The sequence below is a fragment of the Neopelma chrysocephalum genome, unplaced genomic scaffold (assembly GCF_003984885.1).
Source record: "Neopelma chrysocephalum unplaced genomic scaffold, ASM398488v2 Primary Assembly neopelma1_25, whole genome shotgun sequence".
Classification (NCBI taxonomy): domain Eukaryota; kingdom Metazoa; phylum Chordata; class Aves; order Passeriformes; family Pipridae; genus Neopelma; species Neopelma chrysocephalum.
This window is the reverse complement of record NW_020897694.1, coordinates 8,880,482-8,905,218: the sequence shown is the minus strand read 5'-3', so window position 1 is coordinate 8,905,218 and position 24,737 is coordinate 8,880,482. Positions and strand designations below refer to the sequence as shown.

The following is a 24,737-nucleotide window of genomic DNA, read 5'->3' as shown; positions in this document are numbered from 1 at the left end:
AACAGCTGAGAAAGTTCAACAAAACCCAGAGACTTGAGTAAGGAGCGTGCAGGACAGTGTACGCTGCTCAACACTACCTGGCTCTTCCTCTACCACCATCACTGGAAGTACCCTGGAGGAGCCAAATACTATTGCATGGATATCTCACTGGGAACTGCAGCATAAAGTTTCTGGGTTTCATGTAGTACCTCCTTCTGAGGCTAAATACATTATCATAGAATCATAGAATGGTTTGGGTTGGAAGGGATCTTAAAGATCACCTAGTTCCAACCCCCTCACCAGAGGCAGGGACACCTTTGACTAGACCAGGTAGCTCAAAGCCCCATCCCACGCGGGGCTTGAATATTTTCAGGGATGGAATATCTTGTTTCAGACGACTCATTCTCTTACAGCAAAAGATGAGAATCCCTCATAACAAAGACACTTGCTCAGGGCATGGGACATGGGTTCCAGCCTACCCTCTCTCCTGCCAGTGTCAAACCAATGTCTCTCAGAGACACACCTTGCCACTTCCAGGAAGATTATTAACACAGACTCAAGTGAAAATGGATCATTTATGACAAATGTTTTGCATTTGAAAACATCACTCAATTCCTCCAAGATTGCAGCAGACAATTTTAAATTATCACATGAAAAGCAAGTCCTTTGTCCATCTCAATTGACATTTCCTTTCTTACCTTCTAGGTATTAGCTGATGGCCCCACAGAAAACACAACCACTAAATGTGACCAACAGTGTAATAAAATAGTTCATAAAGTCCTCAATTGGTTTCATAAAATTTCAGGATACGGGCTGGAAGGAAAGAGCAGCTGTAGGGGAAAGTGAGCTGAAGTATTTTTAAATGCTGTTTACCAGTAGTAATGATATGCTAGGTAATCACTTAAGTGATCTTATCATGCAGAATTTAAAAAGGTTATTTGCTGACTTACAGATTTAGAAAGTAATAGTTCTTCACATTAATCAAACCTAAGTTCTGCTTTTTGGCAGCAGTTCTCCCCTGACAAGCATTTTTCATGTCAGTATTTATCTAAACTAATTAGTTTACCAGATTGAACAATTCTTATGAAACATTTCCCCCCCCCTTAACTTTTTACATTCTGCTTTTTTGAAGGAAACCAAATTAATACCACAGATTTTTTTTTGTTTTTTGAACAATATTAACTCATAAATCTTATTGAATGACTATGGCAAATTCTTTCAATGGCTTCATAACGTTATCCTTTATAAAAAAGAGAGTAGGAATGTGACTGTGGGCTTTCTGCTGCCTCTGGCAAGTAGAGGTCAAAATCTGCTGTACAAATTCAGAGGCCTCCACTTGGCCAAAACTGAAAGAGGTTGCAAGCATTGGATGCAGTGGTTGCAAGTAATTTGTCATGAAAGTAAAATATACCCTCAAGAACTATGTGAAGTAACACCAGTAATCCTGACATTGACTCAGACTACCTTAATCACGGCCAGAGAATACATGTTGGGCAAAAACTTAGGTTAAAGATCTGAAAACTAACAAGTAATTGCCTTAGAACTACACAAATTGCAAATGTCTTTCTTACAAGATCTGTTATCATGACCATTTCACCCTGTATCTTTTTGAACAGTTTCCAAAATAAGCACTGAGGCTTCTTCCTTCCTATCATTCCTAGTATTTGCTTAATATAGCAACTGATTTTTAAATTTATTTTTTCTTAAAAAAGTCACGTTTCATACTTGAAAGGTATTTTGAGTAAAAATTTGTAGTCATCCACAGATTAAAGCTCAAAAAGATTTCTTGTTATCTAGCCTCTACTAGCCTACTGTAAGATCAACTAGACTTATTTATATGTCACAATCACCTGATGTCTGACATACATTTCTAAGGCATGATGCCATGCTGCCTTTTCTCCAGGTAATACACTGCAGTATACATAAAGAAGTTATGCACTATAAAGTGCAACTCTGAACATCACCTCAGGATGTGTCTGGATACCTGTTATAAATTCTCCAGGTCACTGTCCCTAACAAATCTCTGTACAATGTCTACTACATATACTGTAGGACCTCTATGCTATACAGCAGCAGAACCATTTTCAATCATCTCTTAAGAGTTTCTTATCTTGCCAAGTGGGCTTATTAAGATGCAATGGAAATGATGATTTTGTTCATCCTGTAAAGCAAGTTTTCCCTTAAAATGAGACCACGAAAAGGGTCAGAGGTTTAAATCAACAGCTCCTAACACACACATGCACAGCACACACTGTTCATAGCTACAGAAAATGAAGAATTTAAAGCTGAGGTGCAGGGGTGAGTAAGCAGGTGTGCCATTTCTTACGTGCTCTTGCTGCATGTATTAGAGGCAGGTGGGGGCCACCCTTTTCAATATATCAGATAACAAATGGACATGTTGACAATATCTCATGCAATTATTGTTTCCTCTGGATATCTTTATAACTGCATTCTCAGAAAAATTTGCTCTGCACATCAAAATATTTGAGAATGTAAGCAAAAACTGCTCCTGGGACTTTCCATGAGTTACACAAAAAATGCAAATCCAGAACCTTCATTCAAAAATTTATCAGTCGTGTCAGTGGCCTAAAGCGCTGCTGTAACTGGTCCTGTGTATCTACAGTGCAAACAACCAATCTGCATATTCCATGATAACGTTTACATAATTCTAGGTAACCCTAACGTGTTCATCAGCATTAACTGGACCTTTGAGCTTCTTGTAAAAAACCTTCTTTTGCTATTAGATGTAGCATTTTTCTATTAGTGCTATCAGGGATACTATTTTCAAAATTGCAGTATTATACTTTAAAAAATTAATCCCCTATTTTCAATCTATCTCAACTCTTGTGGGCAACAAACCAAATAATGCAAAGAGTAAGTTCTAAAATGTAAGCAAAGGGTACCTATATTTTCTGAAATATTCTAAAAATATCTCCAGAACTTCTATGACAAACTTCAGCACACAGTTCTGCATTTTTCTCCATCACTGTGCATGGAAAGCTTTTTCCAAAACTCTTCTCCAACAAATCTTTACGCAAAATCAAAAGAAAACAAGAAAAAAATGTAAAATTAATAGTATTTTTAAAGGTTCTCTTATTTTCTCATTCTCTTAAGTTGTTACCCCATAAGTTTGAGTATTTAGAAAGCCTCTAGCAGGCCTGTGAATATTCTGAAGGATACTATTATGTTAAGGGATACTGCAATCTACAGTCTCAACAGCAACACTTTAGGTCTGAAACTGTATTTCAAAGGAGAAGGTTTTGCGCCAGAAGCAACAGAATATTCTTATTTGCCTCTTAGTTGCCTAAAAATTATTAATCAACACGTTGGTTTTCCTTTCTGCCTGTATCAGCTTTTACATATTATTCCTTAAGTCAAAACATGTTCTCTGTAGTCCACTTCTCTTTATACTACTAGGTACATCATGGACAGTATAGGAAACAGCTGGGAAGGGACTTCATATAACTAACTGAAGTGGTTCAAAGAAACCGCTTGTGTACACACAGATATACAATAAATACTGTGAAGAAGTGTTTCAGAACTAGAATTTGACTAAAAGTGGCATTTCTTAGAGTATGATTGTCATATTCACATATTTTTAAGAACAAAGAATCAAAGCAAACTATTGTTCTCAAGTTCAAAATACCTTTCCTGTATGTATGTTTGAGTTTTAAAATCCCTCCATCAACTCAAGAACAGAGAGGAAAAGAAAGGACTCTAGCAAACTGAAAACTCATACAAAAGGAGAGAAATTGTTTCCTCTTTCTACAAGCAGGAGAGGAGCAGTTGTATTATTTCCTATAAAGGAAACTGAAACAATTCTGAAGAGAAAAAAGAGCATTTCCAACAGGCAAGAATGAAGAACTCTAGAGTTTTATTCTGAGCTTCATTTTCCCTTTTTAAGCAATTACACAACCTAATAGACTACAGCCCATATACTTTCACTTCTCTTGCCTTTTTTTTTTTAGTACTTGGAAGATTTTTGGCTGCTATGTATTAGAACACACCTAGTAAAAGAAGAACTAAATTGAGAAAACTGGTTCTAGAAGGTCAAACTTTCAGTGGAAAAAATGTTTACGGTTTTCTTTCAACTTTTACTTGTAATTTGAACATCTCTTAATTGATCCCTTTGCTTGGCTGGAAGCTAATCTAAAAAGACAAAATTTTAATCTTTCTACATTTTCACCACATTCACTACCTTAAGATTCTATTTAATAAAGGGTTCTCCATCCAAGGACTTCAAACTATATTTAGCAATTACCCAGTGTGGAAGTGAATGAACTCTTACATGGAGGGAAGCTAGAGCACAAAGTCACAGAAAACTTTGCCAGGATTGGAACAGAAAATCTGTAGCACAGCCAGAAAGACTTCCTCACTCCCAGCTCTACTTCTCAATCATAATAAATTCCTTTCTGTACGTACACAAGCTCAAAGAGAAACTCCAGTAAATAGGCAAGAAATGCCTAAACCCATAAAAATGACTGGATAAATAACAACAGAGCAAAGAAAATACTGTCCTGCCACAGTTTGTCTTCACTGCAACATATAGCACAAGTTCTTCTGCATAAGTTTGCTTAAGCAAAGCATGAACAAATGCCTGCACCATGACACAGATGTGCCTCTGAAAGCAGTAACATTAGTTATTGAATAATGGAGTTACATAGAGCATTTTGTGCATCATTTAACAGTGCATACTCTGGCCTTGGAAACACTGTAGGAATTTATTACAACACTATTAATGTTGAAGTTGGTTTTTTTTCTCCTCTAGAGAGCTTTTAGTAGTAGCATCAGCACAGACTAAATACAGTACATAAGACAAGTTCAAAATTTCCTTCACCTTTGACTACAACTTCTGTTTCAGAAGCACCCACCAGAACTGAAGGTGAGGAACACACCACCGGAGGAACACCCAACACTGGTCAGCACAACTCCAAAGGCTTGGAAAGCCTTCCAATATTTGGAAGCCTTCCAACATTTTATTTCAGTGAAATATTTCTTTACCATTCAAATTGGACTTCTGAATTTAAGGGATCCTGCCCCCATGTCATAAATGAAAGTAAGTATTCAACTTTGTGGCATCTAGGGGTACAAGGAAGGAGCAGTGTCCTACAGCCACTCTACTAGCACACTGCTAGGGTTATAAGTGCTTTTCCTTCCGACTCCCTGTTCAATTCTGAATTAGGTTTGCCACACAAATCCAAGATCACTTAAAGATGTAAATGGTCCAAGATACCTCAACTCAGATATCTAAACTCATATAAACAGAGTTAAGTGGTAACTGGCTGAAGCAGTGCATGAAATCTTTTGCTGTTGAAGTTAGAGATGATTTCAAGAATCTCATCAGCTCTTGCCTTTAAGGAGCCCATGCGCACTCTGCCTTTGGTGCCTCTTCAAGAGCCACAGGAAGCCTGTTAATGGAAATGCAGGCTTTGCTCATCTAGCACTAGCAACAAATGACAGGTCCTAACTCATTCCTGCCTGACGCAGAAAGGTAGACAGATTTACATATGCGTTTCCCTGCAGTAACAGCATTGTTTCCTTCGGAGAAAAAACCCCCCTCATCGTACAGGGCCCTCCCTGCAGCTGCTTCCTCCTGCCTACCTCCCCTCCCCATCCCAAAGGAAAATTGCTTTTGGTGAAGGAGCATAAGCAAGGTCATTACCATGTCAATTCTTCCTCCAAAATAACTGATAAATTTCTTTAAAAATTTTTAAACCACTGGGGTCTACTAAACTGTTTTCTGAACCTGTCAGCACAAAGCTCAACATCTTAGAACAAGATCCAGCGAACAGGGAGCGTGCAATGAAGTTTCGCCCCTGCTCGTGCTGGAGCCCGGCCAGAAGGGAGGCTACTCCTGACTCCCAGCAGCTCCCAGAGCACTAGTACAGGCTTTTCAGCTTGGAGAAGCTCACACAAATTTAAACACTGCTTGGTAACAATCAGCTACATCTAAATTAAGAAAAAGGATATACAATTTGCCTTTGCCATTCACACTTTTACACTAAAATAACTCAGCCTGCATGCTCAGTCATAACCCTTCCTTGCTGAAATATGAAAGCAATGAAAAACCTGTCAACTTGAGATTTTCAAATTTTCATCCAAAGATGGAGAAATCCTGCATCTGAATGGTATTTCTGGACATATACAAATATGACTTAGGTCTTCAACTAATGCAAAGTGCATTTACTGTACTACACCAAAAGGGTACAGAGGCCATAGAGTCACAAAGACAACAAAAGTATACACATGATACTCTAAAATAGAGATATGAGTAGTATCCACATATGTAACAGGAGCAACAACACAGGCCATAGCAAGGCAGGGGCTCCGACAGATGAAGCAAAGGCTGAGGATGCCCATTCACAACTGCTTTAAAGTACATTTACCATGGTAAAATGGACAGTGCCTCTGATTAGACATCCCACCCTGCCTCTGTGCACCCACTCCTTCGCCCAAATGCCAAATCAAGTACTGATCAATGAGAGACATACTCATTTCCACTAGTTTCTCTCTCTAGATGTGAATTATTGCTTGAGGCTTTGACATGTGACATCAAATTTCTGTACTTCATGGATTTTCATTCCAGTAACTGAGCCTACCCCACATAGTTTTCCTGTACAAAGTCAGAGCAGTAAAACTGGGATCAGAGCTCCCACAGCCTGATGCAGAACTTTTGCAGGAAAACCTCTCTCTCACCCTGCAAGGTTGCCAGGAACTGAAACAAAATTTAATGTGCTTTTGTGAGTAAAGTCAGGTAAGACAACTTTATGCTAAGGTACAAGTTAAATTGGACACATGAGAGACTGCCAAGCTCACATTTTCATTTCTGGCTGACTTAGAAGTGCAAAATGCACTATGCTTTATGATTAAGCATGAATTTCAAAAATAGTCAAGAAGGTTTCTTGTGGTTATAGCCTATTGAACTTAAACTGCTTGATTTCAACTCAAAATCAAGGTAAAAATGTTTAACAAAAAACTATAAAGCAAACTTGAAATAAAATAAGAACCACTTTTTCATGTTTCTGAATTTTGTCTGACATAGCTTACATCAAGAAATCATGCTAAAATCCTCTGAAGCGCTATTATTTACTCTTCTTCACAGCAGACTATAAAGGTTTTGCCCAGAGCCTTGCTTAGGTACAACTGATTAAAATCTAGTTCAAAAGAACCATGCCACCCAGCCAGATATGAAGAGATTTGTTATTCTAAGACTTAGAAATAGACTAGTTTTGATGCCAGAAGTGAGTCTATCCAAGCTGTTGTTAAATAAATGAGTCTGTCTAAACTGAGATTTACCTCATATCTGCCCCTAAAGGCAATATGAGATGGGGGGTTTTTATATTTACTTAACAATATAATTAGTTATAACATGTTTTCGTTTCGTTAATCAGTGACTAATGAGACTGTTTTGTGCATATGCGATAACCGGCCCCATTAAATCACCAGAAACAATTGCACAGTACACTATGCATTTTGTTGTATTAATTCTGTGCGTACATATTGAAGAAAATGTTTTCCACATCATAATATTTTAAAAAAACCCTGAAGTGTATTTTTTTTTTTAAAGACACACCTTTATGGCTAGCAATAAGCTTGGGGTGTGCTTTCTAACATGGAACAAGTTAAAAATTTCTCCTTCCACTGCAACACATCTCAGTCCTGGGAATATCCAAGAGCAATCCTCTCTCAGTTATTATTTGGTGAAATTATTTAATTACCTAACAGTGTTACTTTGCCCCTCCTGAGTTTGGTATTGAGGGAATTTAGATAGAACCACTCAGCTGATTCCTGGTGATTAAAGTGTTCTCTATTACAAGGAAAGATATCTAACAAAAACCATAATGCTAATTCAATCCTGTATAAAATCCCACAATTACTATTATCTCCAAAGAAAATCAGGAACTTTAAGGCATGAGGGTTATTCAGGCACTGCAAAGTCTTCTCATGACTAAAGAAAAAGACTTTTCAGGCCCTGGCAACATTGACAAAGGACTTTTCTGGAAGCATGGAAAGAGTTAAGAGGCAGCTGGAGCACTCTGCTGGTGACCATTTGCACGCCTGCAAGCTACAGTCTGCAAGGTACAGCAGAGACATTATCAGATTAGGGGAAGGCAAACAAACCAAACTGAAACCATTCTTCAGTGCCCAGCCTCTTCTTCCTGTGATGTCATGCTACAAATTGCCTGAGCGCTCTGCTCTCCTCTCCAGAAGGAGCTGGGCTGCAGGAGGGCTGCCGAGAGCTGTGGGCTGCAGGAACAAACACGCTCTGGAATTCGGTTTCTGCCCTGGCAAGCAGCTCCCTTCTGCTTCTGCTTCCTGCCCCATGGGGCCAGCCAGCAAGCTGAAAAACTTGTTGTACAGAAAGAAGGCTGAGGGAGAAATGCAAGTGCCCACGTTGTGGCGTCCAGGAAATCGTTTCGTAAGGCACACACTCCCAGTACGTTCGGATGGACAAGGCTTTGCCGTCACGATCTGCAGCCAGGAGTAAGGCAGAAAGCCCTACAATGGTGGGAAATGGAATTAAGCAAGCTTTGAGGTGATCTCATCTGCCACAGGTGATGCCTTTTCTGCCTTTTGTCCACTGGCTATGTGATTACAAATAGCACTCGGAAGAAAAGAGTGACCTTCTGGTGATTTCTGCTGGAGATGTACTCCCCCGCCACAGAGCTCACCTTTCTTCCCTGAAGCTTCACAGCACAACAGATTTGCCAAAGCACACTGTTCAAAATACATCTGATCTGCGAGTTCTTCTGGAATTTCAAAAAAGTTGCAATAAAAATACCAGAGAAACCTCCAAATCACAGGAATTTCAAACATACCATTATAATGGTAAGCTCTAATTGTTCTACTGAGGACTCCTTTAAATATACTTTGTATGGGTGTATCTTTAGCATGGTGTTTGTTCTCGGCCTCATAGCAAACTGTGTGGCAATCTACATTTTCACTTGTACCTTAAAAGTGCGAAATGAAACTACAACTTACATGCTTAATTTAGCCATATCGGATCTGCTTTTCGTGTTTACATTACCCTTCAGGATTTATTACTTTGTAACCAGAAACTGGCCATTTGGAGACATTCTTTGCAAGATTTCTGTCACCCTCTTTTATACAAATATGTATGGGAGCATTTTATTTCTGACTTGCATAAGTGTAGATCGCTTTTTAGCTATCGTACACCCCTTCCGATCTAAGACTCTTCGAACCAAGAGGAATGCAAAAATCGTCTGTGTCGCAGTGTGGATAATTGTGTTAGCAGGCAGCACACCAGCAAGCTTTTTCCAGTCTACAAACTGCCATAACAACACTGCACAAAGGACATGCTTTGAAAACTTTTCAGAGGACACGTGGAAAACCTACCTATCTCGGATTGTTATCTTCATTGAAACAGTTGGGTTTTTTATTCCACTCATCTTGAATGTTACCTGCTCCACCATGGTCCTACGGACTTTGAATAAGCCGCTTACATTAAGCCGGAATAAATTAAGCAAGAAAAAGGTACTCAAAATGATTGTTGTCCATTTGGTGATATTCTGTTTCTGCTTTGTGCCTTATAATGTTACCTTAATACTTTACTCCCTTATGAGAACACAGACCTGGATTAATTGCTCAGTGGTAACTGCAGTCAGGACTATGTACCCCATCACTCTGTGTATCGCCGTTTCAAACTGCTGTTTTGACCCTATCGTCTACTACTTCACATCAGATACAATCCAAAATTCGATAAAAAAGAACCGGTCCACAAGAACACGGGATGTCAGATTCTCTGAAAGGCCAGTTTCAGAAAACTTCATTCAACACAGCCTTCAGACCATAAAAATGAAAATATTTGACAGTGACTCTACAATATAAACTATATTAAAAGACTACTGGGACTAAACTGGATTTAGAAGCCTGCGCATTTCTTCAGCTGTGGACATATGTTCTGATATGTAAATGTTATGCTTCCTTCACATCTGAAAAGTTTATTACAAGGCTGTAAAAGTGTTAAGCATAATAGCACACGGGAAAAGTATTTTAAGAATTTACGTCAAAGGTCTGTTCTGACAGATTGTATGTTAGGAATGAACTTTTAGGTTTGGATTAGGTTAACCAAAGTCCAAAGACTGTTTGTCAAGTCAAACACAAATAAAAAAATAGGTTAGTTTTCTTTCCTGAAGTTAAAACAATTGCTCATTTTTAATAATGATATCAGTTTCCAAGTTACTGAGGATGGGGGTGAAGCTGCCTACTTTACACTACAGGATCCAGTCATTCAGGAAAATTGCCCCATATTGTCATATCACTTCAGCTACTGTGCCTGCTCCAAGGTTTCCTCTTTCCTCTCTCTCTTCCTCTTAGTCCTTCCCCTCCTTCTTTTTCCCTGCACCTTCCTTCTTAGGGAACATTACGTTCATAGGAGGTTTCAATCCATGGGTTATAAGAACTTTGTTTCTCCTAGGTTTATCTTATTAAAACATATGCTATCTCCACAAGTCTGGCCCCCATGAAGTAATTAAGTCTTCTGGTAGTTTAGAGCATTTGGAAACAACTTAGACTGGTTTTTCTTCTCACCTCCGTCTCAGATGCCTATGTAATTAAAACAAAGTAATTTCTGATGACCGAAATTAGTGCCTCAGGTACAGTAACACTGTATTAAACTCTTTTGTGAGAAGTTCTCAAACTCAACATGACTTTTGAGGAAAATAACATCCTCCAAATAAGTTAATTCGATCCAAAGTAGTATTTTCTTAGAAAAATATGACTTTTGCCAACTAGAAATGAACATGTGCATCAACTCAAATATTTCTTCCAGAAAACTATTCAGTGTCCCCTGAAGAAATTCAAGACACTGTGATTTTGAGTGCAACTTCCTCTCAATTTTCATGTCCTAGAAATAATTTTAACATAAGCATTTAAAATTTCAAATGCTATTTTCTTTCAAACTTCAAAAAGTAATAAAAATCAGTACTTGGGGTTATGTGCTGGTAAAATTAACCAAGACATTTTGAGAAGTCAACGCTATGTAAAAGGAGGAATCTACATATATTAATGTTACAAACAAGAATACATAGACAAAAGTGCTTTAAAACATCCTGCTATATACGTTTCCCAGCTCTAGAACACTGTGTACATTTTCCTCAAAATTAATTTAACATCACTGTAAAATAAAAAAAATTTAAAAGGTAAAAGTAAGTGTTGTTTTTTCCTCCTCAAAAACAATGGAGTCAAGAATAAGAACTGAGTTTACATGAATTTGCACTTTAGATTTAGGACAGTCAACTGCAACCCAGATACAGCACTGAGGCACTTTTACTTCAGGGTTGTATAAAGAAGCACGAATCAATGTTGGAGAAAATGCATATTGAGCTGTCAGAGTATATCATATGTTATCTGGTTGAGTTTACTTCCCTTTGCAAAGCTTCTGTTAATTCTTACAACTCAACAGTACATTGCCTCCTATGACTGGGTAACTGAGTTACTGAAAGACTGCCAGAAAGTAATATTGATTGAATTTTAAATTTAAGAGCATTTTCAATCTTTATCCATACAACTTATAAAAGGAAAAGTCAAATAGTATGAGCTTAAGCTACAAACATATCACAGATATAAACATCTGCATAATATCTGAAAATAAGCAATTATCTTTGTTGGGAATCCTAAACTCTTCTAAGATCTGACTTCAGAAAAATGCACAAAAGCCCCAGCATAGAGTAGAAATCCTGTACATTTTCCATATGCCACTGACAAATCCAAAGTTCAAAACCAGATACATCTCAGGCTCTCTAAAGAGCCTGTTTAATACTAGACTCCCTTTTAAAGACTGTGAGACAAAAGCCTTTAAATTACATACGGGGCTATGTTTCTAGGCTACTACCCTCATGGCGCTTGTCAAAGCTGTTACTCAGTTGAGTGACAACTTGTTCAGTAACATCTCTGCACTACAGCAGTGAGCACCCCGGAGCCTCACCCTGGTAAAGAGAAGCTACTCAGTCTGAGATTACACAACTGCAGGGGGGGGGAAATAAAGAAAAAAAATCACTGACTTACAAGCAGAACAAGCAGATAAAGTCACATGCATGAGTACTCCCCCTTTAAACCAGACTTCCTTGGTGTATTAGCTCGAGTAGGCTGGAGAAGAACAGACAGGAGGTCTTTCTGCTTTGCACTTACTCTCCAGGGCAGAAGCTTCTGCTTTTTGCAACAGCACAGTGCCACACAATACAATAGCTTTCTAACCAGTTAATAGTTTGATATCTCAAAACTATTCATGGAAACTTTGTATTTTTTATTATTAAACCTACTTCACTCTTCCACAGGGGTGTGTGTACGAGAACCAAATACCCTAACCAAAAAAACAACACAGTCAAAAAACCATCATCTGTAATTTTGAGAATCAGGCCATTACTTGAAAAATTCCTAATCTGACTGATTTAGAAGAGGAGTGAATCTGTACCTCCCACAACAAGCTGATATAAAGCCAAGGTACCAGCTATTCAGGACTGGATGAGATTTTCTCCACCTTTTCTGGTTCTGCAACAAGATTATCCTGGAGAGTTGTGGATGGAGCAATGTTTTCACTGGTACATTCCTGAACAGATGCACTCCCTCCCTGTGCTTCTGCCTTTGATACCAACTCTTGTGTCTCTCTGGTAAGGTCTGGTGCCAAAATTTAAATTTAAAACCTAGATGAGGAGTTATGATGCTAATTCATGCCAAGAGCTCTCAAATAAAAAAGGCTTATATTGTCAGAGCTCCTGAGGATCTGAATGTGTTGCAACCAGTACTTCCTAAAAGTGAATTATTTTTACTCATATGCCTACACAGGAGGCATTAGGAGCTCAGTTCTAGGATCAAAACTTAAAAAACCTGTTCTTTGCAGTCTGGTTTCTTCATCTACAGAGTGCAGAAAATGCACACTTACTATAAAAATAAAAGCAGAGGAAATTTAGTTGATTCCAAGCATGGTTTTGATCTAAATCAAGGCAGGCAGGCATTGATAGCTAAATAATTAACCAGCAGTTTCAAAAGACAAGGAAAAAGAAACAAACCTATGATAAACACCTCAGATTTAATCTCAACATATCATTGCTTCAAAAATCAAAAGATGTCCTCCTATGTTATACTTTCTATACTCAGCTTGGAATTTTAACTTCTGTTTTTTTCGGGAACAGAATGCAAGTCAATTTTTTTTTCCCCCTTGGTATACATGTCTTGGATATTCAAAGAAATACCAATACCAAGTCAAAAACATTTTCATACTTTTCATCCAAAAGTGTGTAAAAAACCCCATGGAAGATACTGTAGACAGATAAGGAATTCTTAACCGGAATCAACCTCCAAGCTTTCATTTCTTAAGGAGGTAACCTCAGACATAGAAATGCAAAGACTGAGAAAGACCTTTTGAGACCAGGTAGAAGATAAGAATGGCTGTACTGGATCAGACCCCAAACATTCAGCTAATCTACACTCCTACCTCCAACAGCAGCCAAGGTTGGATGCCTGGGGAAGAAGATAACAGTAGGAGAGGCACACAAGACTTTCTCAAGTGTTGTCCCACTTTACCGGTCTTATCTCAGGACTTTTGGGATCAGATATATTTGTGTGTTCAGCAACATTAAAAATTTCTCTTCTGTGAGCTTCTCCTGTCTTCCTTCAAACGTGTGTAAAGTTTTTAACATTCACAGCAGTAAAAAGTTCAGATTGCATATGTGTGGAGGGGGAATAAAACTAAGAAACCCAAACATCATTTTGTTTCAAATCCACTAGTTTCATTACTGCCCCCTCACTTCTTTTGAAAGAGCCAGAGAGTACTAGATTGTCATTCAGTCTTTCCATATCACTCTTGATTAGTTGGTCTTCCATTATCTCTTGCAAATGAGATAGTGATTTTCACTTGTAATTTCAAGCATCATCATCACCAAAGATGAAACTTCTAGAAATACACAAAGAATTCAGCTAAAATTACAGAGAACCCCATGAGGTTCGCTTTGAGACTGGTAATTTGAAAATCCCACCCAAGCACAGTATCCTCTAGCCTTATTTATTCTTTCAAGTTATTTTCTAGGAGTTTTATCAATGAAGAGCAATTTGTTCATACTTTTCCAGCAGTAAATGTAATAGTATAAGGTTCTTGCACCTAGGCAGACCTGTAAATCCTGACAAGTTCCCCTTTTTGCCAGACTATTATAATTTAGACTTCTGGGTTTCTGGCATTTGAGTACCACTGACAAAATGAAAGAGGATACGTTTCAAAAGCTAAGGAAAAATGTAAATCAGAATTATTCTAAATCTAGAAGATATAAATGTCTGGGCTGCATTGGTTATCCAATTACCAGAATGTTGAAAACATTGTATAAACACAACTGCCACTGCATTAGTATGTTTACAGAATGTACTCAATGCAACTCATTTAAGATGAATGCAAATTCAGAAAGCCAAGCTTGCACAGTCTAATACTTCTGCAAGAAGTTGGATGGAGAAGTTTGTTCTAGTTGACTAATTCTGTTTTGACACTGAAGCCTTTTGCATTTATTGCCTCCCCTCCATCCAGTTCTTGTTATACAGCTGTTTATAAAGTAAGCCCAGTTTTTCCCGTAAGAAAACTGAACTTACCACAAAATTAAACCAAACAAAAAGAACCCTTTGCACATCTTCTGGACTTTTATAAAACCTACCACTTTGTCAGAAAACTAAAAATTCCAGAGCTAAGAATTTATATTTTAAATAACTCTTTTTTTCTATTTAAGAAACAGTCTCCCACTCTAGTTCTAGCAAAACTAAAAGCTGTCCTGCACTAAGACAGATAAGTTCTCTACAGTTTAAACTTGAGAATCAAATTGCAAGCAACGACAAAGGAAGGCCTCCAGCAAGAAGTTCTTATCCTTTTACGATGAGATAAAAAGAATATTTTTCCACATACACAGCTTTAAGATTTGCCCTAACTCTACCTTTTTTAATCAGTGAGTGCCTGCCATAAAGAACAAAATTCTTAATTAATAATGCTAGCAACAGGAGGCACTCAAAATTAATGCCATTATCTTGGGAATAATATTAAGTCTATTTTAAATGAAAACAACTGTGGCTATGTTAAGTCCTCTGCTTTTCAGATGAATTCTGCAAATATTGCTGCTTTATGAAAGGAAGTCAGTTTGACAGATCAGTTGCAAGTCTTCACTCTTCTGTAAAATCATGCAACATAATTAGATCTAATATTTTTTTTGAAGTTTGTCCTGGCAAGCACTTTCTAAAAGCAAATGTTTAAGTAATAAAAACTGAAGACATTCCTGGTCACTAAGGAGTGACACTGGATTACAAAAAATTTACCATTCATCGGCAGCATCAAGAATTACACTTGACTGAAGTTGAAACCATCTATAAAAAAAACTTTGATGCTCTTATAAAGTAATCAAAAAAGTACCCAAGACATTGCAGATATTTCTTAATGGAGACATTTGTTAAGTATATAGCAAAACATGGGGAAAAATGAGAATACAGATGGTGAAGCAAGTACCAAAATATCTGCCTTTTCAGCCCTAAGAAAAAACATGTTTCATTAATGAAATCAAATCTGAAAACTGCTGGTCTACTTGTTTGCTTGAATTATTTCACACTTCTTACGTGTGAAACAAAGTTTACCACATATACTGCACGCTCACATTGTATTTCACATGCTCCCATGGGTAGTAAAATCAGCACCTTCTGCTGTCCAGATAAGATCTGTGAGCTCCTCTGAGCTGCTGGGAGGTGCAACAGACACAGATGGAGCATGCCAAGCACAGGCTCTGGTCTGGGCAGGCTAACTCCCAAAAGGAAACGACAGGGTGCTGACAGGCCATGTGCTTACCCAAGCCAAGTTTAGACTAGGCAGAGTCTAATTGTGTGAACCTCAAGTCTCTGCTCAGGGGTTCAGGAGAACACCTGGTACACACGTCCTGAGATTAGCGGCTCCATACTCAGCTGTACCATAGGCACTTATCAGCCTGTGCCTGATCAATTCTGACATGCAATTTCAACACAAATGAAAAGCTTCAACAAAACCCAGAGGGATTACCTTTCTAGAGGATGGTGAACACTATGCCTACTCAACAGCTGTGAATAGGGGGATCCACATCCCTGAAAAGGACTTTTTATTACAGGAAAGTTACTGTAAGACACATACTCAAGTGATACAAACATGTAACTGAAATACTGTGTATTCATATCATATAAAAGCAGGCACAAAAGAACTTTTTCAGCCTACAAAAAAAACACTTCAAAACAAACCCCAAGCATTTATGCATGCAATAACTTAAAGAAAGTGCAGCAAGCAGAGAGACAAAACCTCCCTTCCAATAGCATATAATTTGACATGATACTGTTATCCCCTTAAGAGCTTGAAAATTGAGCATATAGCTGGGAAAAAACCCAAACCTTCACATTAGAATGTGTGTTTGGCACCTACTTTCCTTCCTAACAGAAGCTAACTTTATCTTCCGTAGAAAGGTTAGCAAGGAAATGGCTCAAATGACACAGCAATAAGGATAAAAAGAGCAATAAAAACTTATGACAGTTATTCAGAACTGTGGCTCAGATAAAATAAGCAAGACCCGAAAAAACACCAAAAACCCAAACAAAACAAAGCTTCGTTCTATTCGTTTCACCAGTTTTGTTTCACTACAGAGATTTATAAAAGTACAAAGTCGGAGAGCATAATCCCACACAAGGAAGAAGCAGCAGGGATACGACCACAGAATTTAACCCAAGCATGGTTTACTTTTGTATTTAAGAAGACAGACACATCAAATTTGCCGCAATTCAGCAAAATTTTACAAAATGAAAGGACTGCAAATATATGTCTCTGAATTCTAATATATTCTTCCCTCATGGGCAATCTTTAAATGTTCCTACAAAGCATTTACAATGCAGATATTACAATGTTGCAGGATGAAAAGCTGAAATTTAAACTACCTAGAAACATAGTAGGACTAAAATGAAAGTCCTACAGCCATGATACGACCACTAAAACATTGGACAATATAAAAAAAGACCAACTTGGAAAACAAGTATTCCCAGAAAACTACTTCACTATTTCCTGTTAAAATGTTACTTATAATCAGGGCAACCTTAAGGAAAAAAAGTCTATCATATTAACACAGACTTATTTCTCTGACTAACTCTGTACTTGGGACTGGTGTAGAGACAGGCAAGATACCTTTATACTGCACCAACAGAGCTGGCAGCTCCACTGAGCACAGACTATCAACCCCAGTTCCCTGTTACAGCTGTAAATCTATAACCAGAGAGATCCTAACACAGACTCTGCTTCTGTACTTACACTGGCAACTATACATGACCTCTGTGTGAACAGAAAACACAACAGTGACTATAGGCAAGATATATAGCATAAGTAGCCATCTAAAGCAAAACTGGGCATAGTTACACAACTGCCTTGCTAGTGTCCCCTTCATGTTGAAAGGAAGAGGAAAACGCAGTTGTGATGACTAGAATTAAGCATGTGACTCACTTCTACTAACCTTAACAGACAAACATTATAGATCTAGTTTAGGTTTGTCATTGAGACAGATGCTCTTTACAGCTAGAGAAAGTGAATAGTCCCATTGTAAAATATCTGTTTAAAATAAATAGAATGAATTGCTTTCTGGAAGTGCAGCACCGTCTCAAGTATAGAGGGAGACTAAATATCTAAGTTACTGAAGTAGGACTCATATTCCCCTAATAAGAAAAAACTCTAAAGCAGTAGATGAAGCAGAGAGAAACTTAAGTTCCTAATCAAAAAAGGCATCTAAATTTCACAGAATGAAATCTCCACATAGTTGCTATGTCTTAGGTAATCTTTTTGGTCATGTTTGTACTTGAGTCAAAAGAGCATCTTAAGGGTTGGGCTGACATGGTATGCCTGCAACAGATAAACCCACTAACACTGTGCTAATGTAACCAATCTCTTACAGTCCTAGTGAGTGTTGTGTACACTAAGTGAGTGTCTACCGAGAAGTGAACACACTGTCAACAGAGACAAAAGCTGGAAACACAGGACCTCGGCTTTAAGTGTTCTGGTTTCTCTTCCACTAGCCTAGAGGATTTGCTCGGATGGTAACACCCAAGCATGAATAACAGCTTGAGTCATCTTCATGATAAACAGGAGTGGCAGGGAAGATTTTCAAAGTGATGGTACAGACAGTGAAATCTAAAGTTCCCTATTCTTCCTGGTTTTTCAATTTGCCTTCAGCTGTTCAGGTAGATAAAAGTTTCAAGCCTCAAAAGCACAGCACGATTTCTATAAAAGGAAACTCTTCAGGAGTACTAGGAAGGCATGAGAGAAACATTCTTACATATTTTATTTAAGTATCTATTAAAGAGTGTATGTATATATGTATGCTCAAAATAAAAAAGCATATAAACATAAATATATATATATTTATATTACACTACATGGTATATTCACAAATACCCAAAAACCAATCATCTTACAGACTTCTAACAATGCGCCCTATATGATAAAGGCAAAATCATAAAAGGTTTTCCAGCCACAGCTGCGATAACTGAAATGTCATAACCTTTAAAAAATTTTAAAAAGCACATGCAGCAGAACTAGTATCATCCTTTAGTACTATCACGCCGAGCAGCAGTGGTGGTAGTGACCTCCCTCTCATCCCACATGCTTCTGAAACACATTCATGATGCAAGCAGAAATATATTTAGTATGTATGTACAGACAGAAAATCTCAAATATGTTCTCAGTTCCTTTTTGAATGTTGAAGCTGCACTCTCCTAATGTAACTTTGTTGAAAGGAGCATGGTGAGCACATGAAAAGCCATCATTTGGTGGCCCTTAGCATGTTTCATCTCTTGCAAAAAAACCCTAGAAAATATTATATATCATCATCCATTGCAACTTCCAAGCTGAGACAGGATACTAGGTGCCTAAAATTCAGAAGACCACTGGAACTGAGTCATGTCTGCAAGAGCAATCTGCTGTCTGCAATTCCTGAGGTGCCTGTCTTTACACCAGTGAAGCTCCCTGAGTAGTTTGCACCCTGACAGTGAGCGTGCTTGCAAATGTTGTCATTCTGGATATGCCGAGCACTTCTTTTGTGCTTAAGGCTGTCCCTCATTCACAAATTAGATATTCCTATATCTGAGGAAAGGCAAAATTTAGTAGGCATGAAAGGAACAGACTAGCTTTTCCAAGAGAATACAGCTGCTATGCAGAAACACATGAGTCCTGGAGCCTAGAGGAAAGACAGTGCAGGAACGCATGACTCATTTGCCAGCACTGCAGTCACTCATGTGGTTGAACCCACGGCTACATCTGTGGTTGGTAACACGAGCCACAGCATGTCCTAAGGCCTCAAGGGCAAGTGGCAAAGCACAGCTTGCACCCACATGCACCACCACTAAACATTCGCCACTGCTAATCCATACCAGCAGCTGAAAATAGTCCCTGAGCTGCATTATGCCCCAAATCTTGCCTAGGCATTGTCCAGAGGAGAGCTGACAAATGCCAAAACAGGCCAGGGAACACAATACAAACGAATCATCACTGATGACATGGTAATCACTGATGTGGGGCAATACTCAAGCCCAAACTATGGTCTCTTTAAAGTCAGTAGTACAGACTCAGCCCCAAACACCTAGTCCTTGCCACATGATCTTACCTGGCTGCCTATTAACAAGATTTTAGACTCATTCTTTTAATACAACAGTAAACAGCTTATTCAGTAACCTCATGTATAAAATGTTGACAGTATGACCATTCCTATTTCTTCCTGTTTTAAAAAGAATTACATAAAATGTTCAAATCAAAGAGGTCTTCAACCTGCATGTAGACACCGATCTCTAGAAGAGCTGTAGGACTTCAGACAAACCTTACAGAAATCACTACTGAGAAGGATACACACCACAAGAAAATGTACTAACTTCCTTTCCTAGATGCTCGATTCCTCCTTACAAGTGGCATAGAAACCTAACTTGAAATTGTACACTGCATCCAGTGAAACAGGCACTAAGTACTTGAGTACAGTGAGCTCCACAATAACTGTGTCCTTGTACAACCGAAGACTAGGAAGCTGCCTGTACTATACCAAAGTACTAAGGAGTACTTGCTGACCTGTAATTGCTCGTAGCTTTACCCTGACCTGGATTTAACATTTTTTTACAAAAATCTTAAACATAGCTATTTAATATTTTTCTCCTTACCGCATGATCAAAGTCAGTCTGCTGTTATTCCAGCTCAGTGAGTTCGTCACATAAATGCAATAATGTATTCTTTAGGAATACACGGTTTTCATCAGGACGGCACTTCTGCCACAATGAGCTGCATCATTTAAAACCAACAGAAGTCTTGTGGGATGAGATATAAACATTAACTACATAGTTAGTTGACAAATACTTATTGCAAACATTGAGTTATGTTAAATCAAATATATGTGATAAAACAGTACTGCAGATTTCATAGCAAATGTTGGACTGACAGTAGAAGTCACAGAGAAGAAGCAGCTAATAAAGGAGAAGCATTATGGAGCACAGGTTAGGCAATGCTACATGGAAAAAGTTATAAATAAAGCAAACCACACTTGTCTACTGCTGATTATATTTTAACCACTAAGAGAAGTAACTTCAGAGAGCCATTTTCATCTTGCATCAGTCAGTCAAACTGCAAAACACATTACAACTCTAAATCACAACATATATCAATACTGGTGTTTGTTCTTCCTTTTAAAAATACAAACACTAATTAGGACAGCAAGTGTTAAAGACCAATACAGCCAAAGAAGGCTACAGTATGAACAGCTGCAGTGCAATGCACTGACTTAGTTCAACATCTGTTTGTTACTCACACAAAAACAAACACCAAAAGATAGCAGACCAAATCAGGCTGCGAATGAAATCCCTTTTGCCTGCCACAGTGAACCTTCGTGCTCTGTTCTGGTCTGTTGTGGGGTTGCAGAAGGTGGTGCAGCTGACCTCATCCCTGTTAACAGCAAAAGCTACCACATAATCTTTTAAAACTGCAGTCCTATGAGGAATACCCCTTGACTCCTAGTGCTCATGCAGATGAGTTAACAAGTTAACAACAGAACGTTCCACCATCTGTAGAGCCTAATAAAGTATGGAGTGCTTCTTTCTCTAATCCCCCTTACTGGGTTGGCATAAATTACCTTATCTTTAGACAAGGCTGCAGTTTGCCTGCAACTCCAGTGCAGAAGAACAAGACCCTTTCACTACCCCAGTACTAGGCAGCTGAACCCTGACAGAGCAGAAGGGCTTAGCACATCTTGTGTTGGGCCCACCAAAAGCTGGCTTGCAGAGAAAGTATTCTGTAGCATGGCCCAAATTATTTTAAGTATGCCAAGTTGTGATGATTTAGAACATGTGTACGCTCCACACTCTCGACTTACTGAACATGTGAAAGGGCATTTGCAGGAAGAACATTCTCTAAGCAGCAGCATGAAAAATTTAACACCTTGTTTGTTCCTCTCCATTCAGAGCTTGTGAGCAGAATGGAAGCTGAGAGGCAGGGAAATACAACCAGATTGCTTTGCAGATACAGATGACAAAGATCACAGGTGTTTACTTTCTTGAAGGACACAGCAAAAAACCCCAAACCCAAACTTAAGTCACACTGAAACAAATGCATTTCAGATATTATAGACATTTCACTCAAAATAGACTGAAAAATGATAGACTTTGTGTTTGATTTGCTTGCACTGAAAACCAGCTCTTCCTTGTTTATTCCTAACACAGTGCAGCAAACAGCAACACTTTAGTCAAATATGTGACACAGCAGTTGACAGGGCTTTCTCTATGGGATATTCAGATATTCTGGAATTTGTTCACACAATCTTCATTTGAGATATTCAAAACAATTACTTTTTTGGCTGGCCAAAAGAGTATTTGACAGAATTATGGAAAAGGCTGAGCATGAACTTCCAGGTTGGCAGGTAATGCCGAAAAACTTGCTAAGAACTGCTCAGAGACTTTGTATCTTTAAGCAGCAAAGGCATTTATTTGCAGCATTGGGAGCAAGGCAGGCCATCCTGCACAAACTCGCTCAAAGACACCACACAAAATCAAGGGTTTTATACAGTCTTACATATATGATTACTTCCATATTCATATGATTGCAAAACCTACTATACATATTAATGATAGGCGGAGTCTAGGCAGAGCTTACGGTGCTTCTCTTGGCACTGAATTTCAGGGGTACATCCGGCCTTCAGCCTCAAGTTGGGGGTCTTTTTCTCATCTTTCCCATTCTGACCTTCTTACCTTTCCATTGTTCTTGCCCTAACTACTGAAGCTTGCAGAAGGTCTTGGCTCCAAGCCATTTTCTTCTATTCAAATGTCTACCTTATCCCAATTTATTACCCCTAGGTTCATTGTATAGCATTCTTCTAGATTTAGGTCCAGTGAACAGAACAGAACGGCTCTTTAGTAGCACAGGCTGAGCAGTTGTTGGGGGCTTTTAACTTTTTTAGGCCTGGCTCTTGTTTCAGTAATGAGCTATCCCTTTCACGGGAAACAGATTTCAATTATGGCAGGGTTTAAATCATATTTACAGAAATATGATAAAAATGAGCCAAGGCTATCATCATCTTTGAGTCTAAAGTAATTTCAGTTCCCTATATTTAAAGTTACGAAATCAAAATAGTGCCTACTGTGAGCACAAATGTTCTGCAGTAAAGAAAGAATACTGTGCAGCATATTTCTATTTTGCAACTAAAAGTTATGCAGCATTATCAACATATTCTTAACTGATCTCCACATAACCTGTCTCTGGAAGCATCAAAAACTCACTGGTAAATATCTGAGTGGGTAAATGGGGCTTCTCCTTTTCAATAAAAGGTTCAATAAAAATTTAAGGGAAAGGAAGCACTTTTCACATGATTTAGTCAGTATGTATTTGCCCCGTTTTAAAATCTTGAATTATTGAGAAGAACCTTCAGCTGTTTTCCACCCCTTATTTTGTCAGGCCATGCTTTTTTCTTTTTTTTTTAGTTAAAAGAAAGGATGACCTAGAAAAGTTTCATTTCCTTCCTAAAGCACAGATGACCAAGTCAGCTAGCTATGCAAAAGCAATAAACATATTCATAATGACTAGCTAAGGAGTAATATATTATCTTCAGATACTAGTAAGAAATCTCACATTCATTTGATACAGTTTTCAAAGTCAGCTAAAGGTCAGATGCACTTAAGACTTCTCTTCAGGGAAATTATGCAAGGCATTTTTCCTCACAAAAGCTCTGTGACAAGTAAAAGAACAATAAATTCAAGCTATTCTGTATTAAAATGCTCAGTCCTTTCAAATCTCTATTGAAGTCCTGCTTCCTAAAGCAGTCAGGAGAACGAGGAAAGACTGGATAAAACCAGATCTGACTCTTCAAAAAGCAGACAAGCCTTGTAATGAAATGCACTACCTGGGGGGGAGGCAAGAACTAAACAAAACCACATGGTAAATAAGTAGGGTTATTTACCCTACTTATCAGAGTTGCATTATGCAAATATTTGTAAATAAATATTTTTCAATAGTTTCTATTCTTATTTACCAAGCTAGATTTTTTTTTTTTGCATAAGCTTTACTCATTCCATGCTTTTCTTCTTCATTTTAACACTTAAAAAAATACATTCTCTAACCATAGAAGCAAACTTGAACCTTCCTGAGATTCCATCTTCCTCGGACTATCAAGTACATTGTTTAAAATTAACCCAAAGCAATCAGTTACGGTGAGACATTCTTTATAAGTAAGAAGGCATGTGACTTTTTTCTCCTCCTTTATCAAGTGTTTGGAGGTTAAGAGGTACTTACTGGTATGAACTACACTTTAATTGTCTACCCATTCTTAAGGGAATTGCTAATTAAGCAGACACTTGTAAACCTTGTACACCACTAGATGGAAACAATATCCAGGTAAAGAACTGCAGAAGAATACAGTAAACTATTCCTTTGTTCACTAGCTGAGCCTTTCTGGGACACCTCAACAGCCTCCTAAGTCAACCACGGCAGCATTTTCTCCTGTTTCTAATAGGTTAAGTGTTTCCAGACAAAACCAGGCAATATTTAGATGTGAAGAAGGGGTGGATTTTCTGCACTAGAGGACTCAAGGCTCTCCGTTTCTATGTGGGGCCTCAGCTCCTCTGCTGCAGGGACCCAGAGACTCAGCAAGACATTTTAGCATAGATAACGTTTCACTACTACTCCTCTCCTGAGCCACCACTAAACACTCTGCTTCCCTCACGGGTAGCCAGAGGAGGCAGTGGAGGACAGCACTGAACCGTGGGGTGCCTGTCCTGGCTGCCACAGCTTCCCTCAGCTTTTGAGGAAAACCTACTGTGCCCTCTAGTGCCAAGCCTCCAACAATAGGAGACACTGTCCTGAGCTTGGGGAGACCCAGGTGAGACATGACATGTAGGTCAGTGAAGGAGCAGGGCCCTTGGATGCATGTCTTGCACATTCCTTTTTATTCCCTCCACTAGGCTCCACTCCACATATTTTGCTGGCACTAGGTGATCATTGTAGGTCCCTTCCAACTGAACTATTCCACGCTACTAACACTCAAATCAGCTCTATAAGCCACCCCCACCCCAAAACAGTACCAAACATACGCCTCTAGAAGCTCAGGAAGAGAGATCCAATACATTAAAATACATTCAAGCAAAGCACTGCAAGTTTCTTAAAATTCTGTCTGCCTCTTAAAATATTGCTTCCTTCTCCATTTCTGTAGGCTCTGATGAAAAGAATTCAAGGGCTTTCAGGCCATCTTATTCAAAAAAGAGCAAAA

The 24,737-nt window shown here is 38.5% G+C and overlaps 2 protein-coding genes across 2 annotated transcripts in view; one reads left to right on the top strand and one right to left on the bottom strand.

Moving 5' to 3' along the window:
- Positions 1–24,737, bottom strand: part of RB1 (RB transcriptional corepressor 1) — a 70,773-nt gene that overhangs the window by 18,872 nt on the left and 27,164 nt on the right. The gene's annotated exons all lie outside the window — the stretch shown is intronic.
- On the top strand, positions 8,128–9,865 carry LPAR6 (lysophosphatidic acid receptor 6). Its single transcript, XM_027674385.1, is given in 2 exon segments — positions 8,128–9,682; positions 9,685–9,865. Coding segments are annotated over 2 exon segments (939 nt in total). The 5' UTR covers positions 8,128–8,805; the 3' UTR covers positions 9,747–9,865.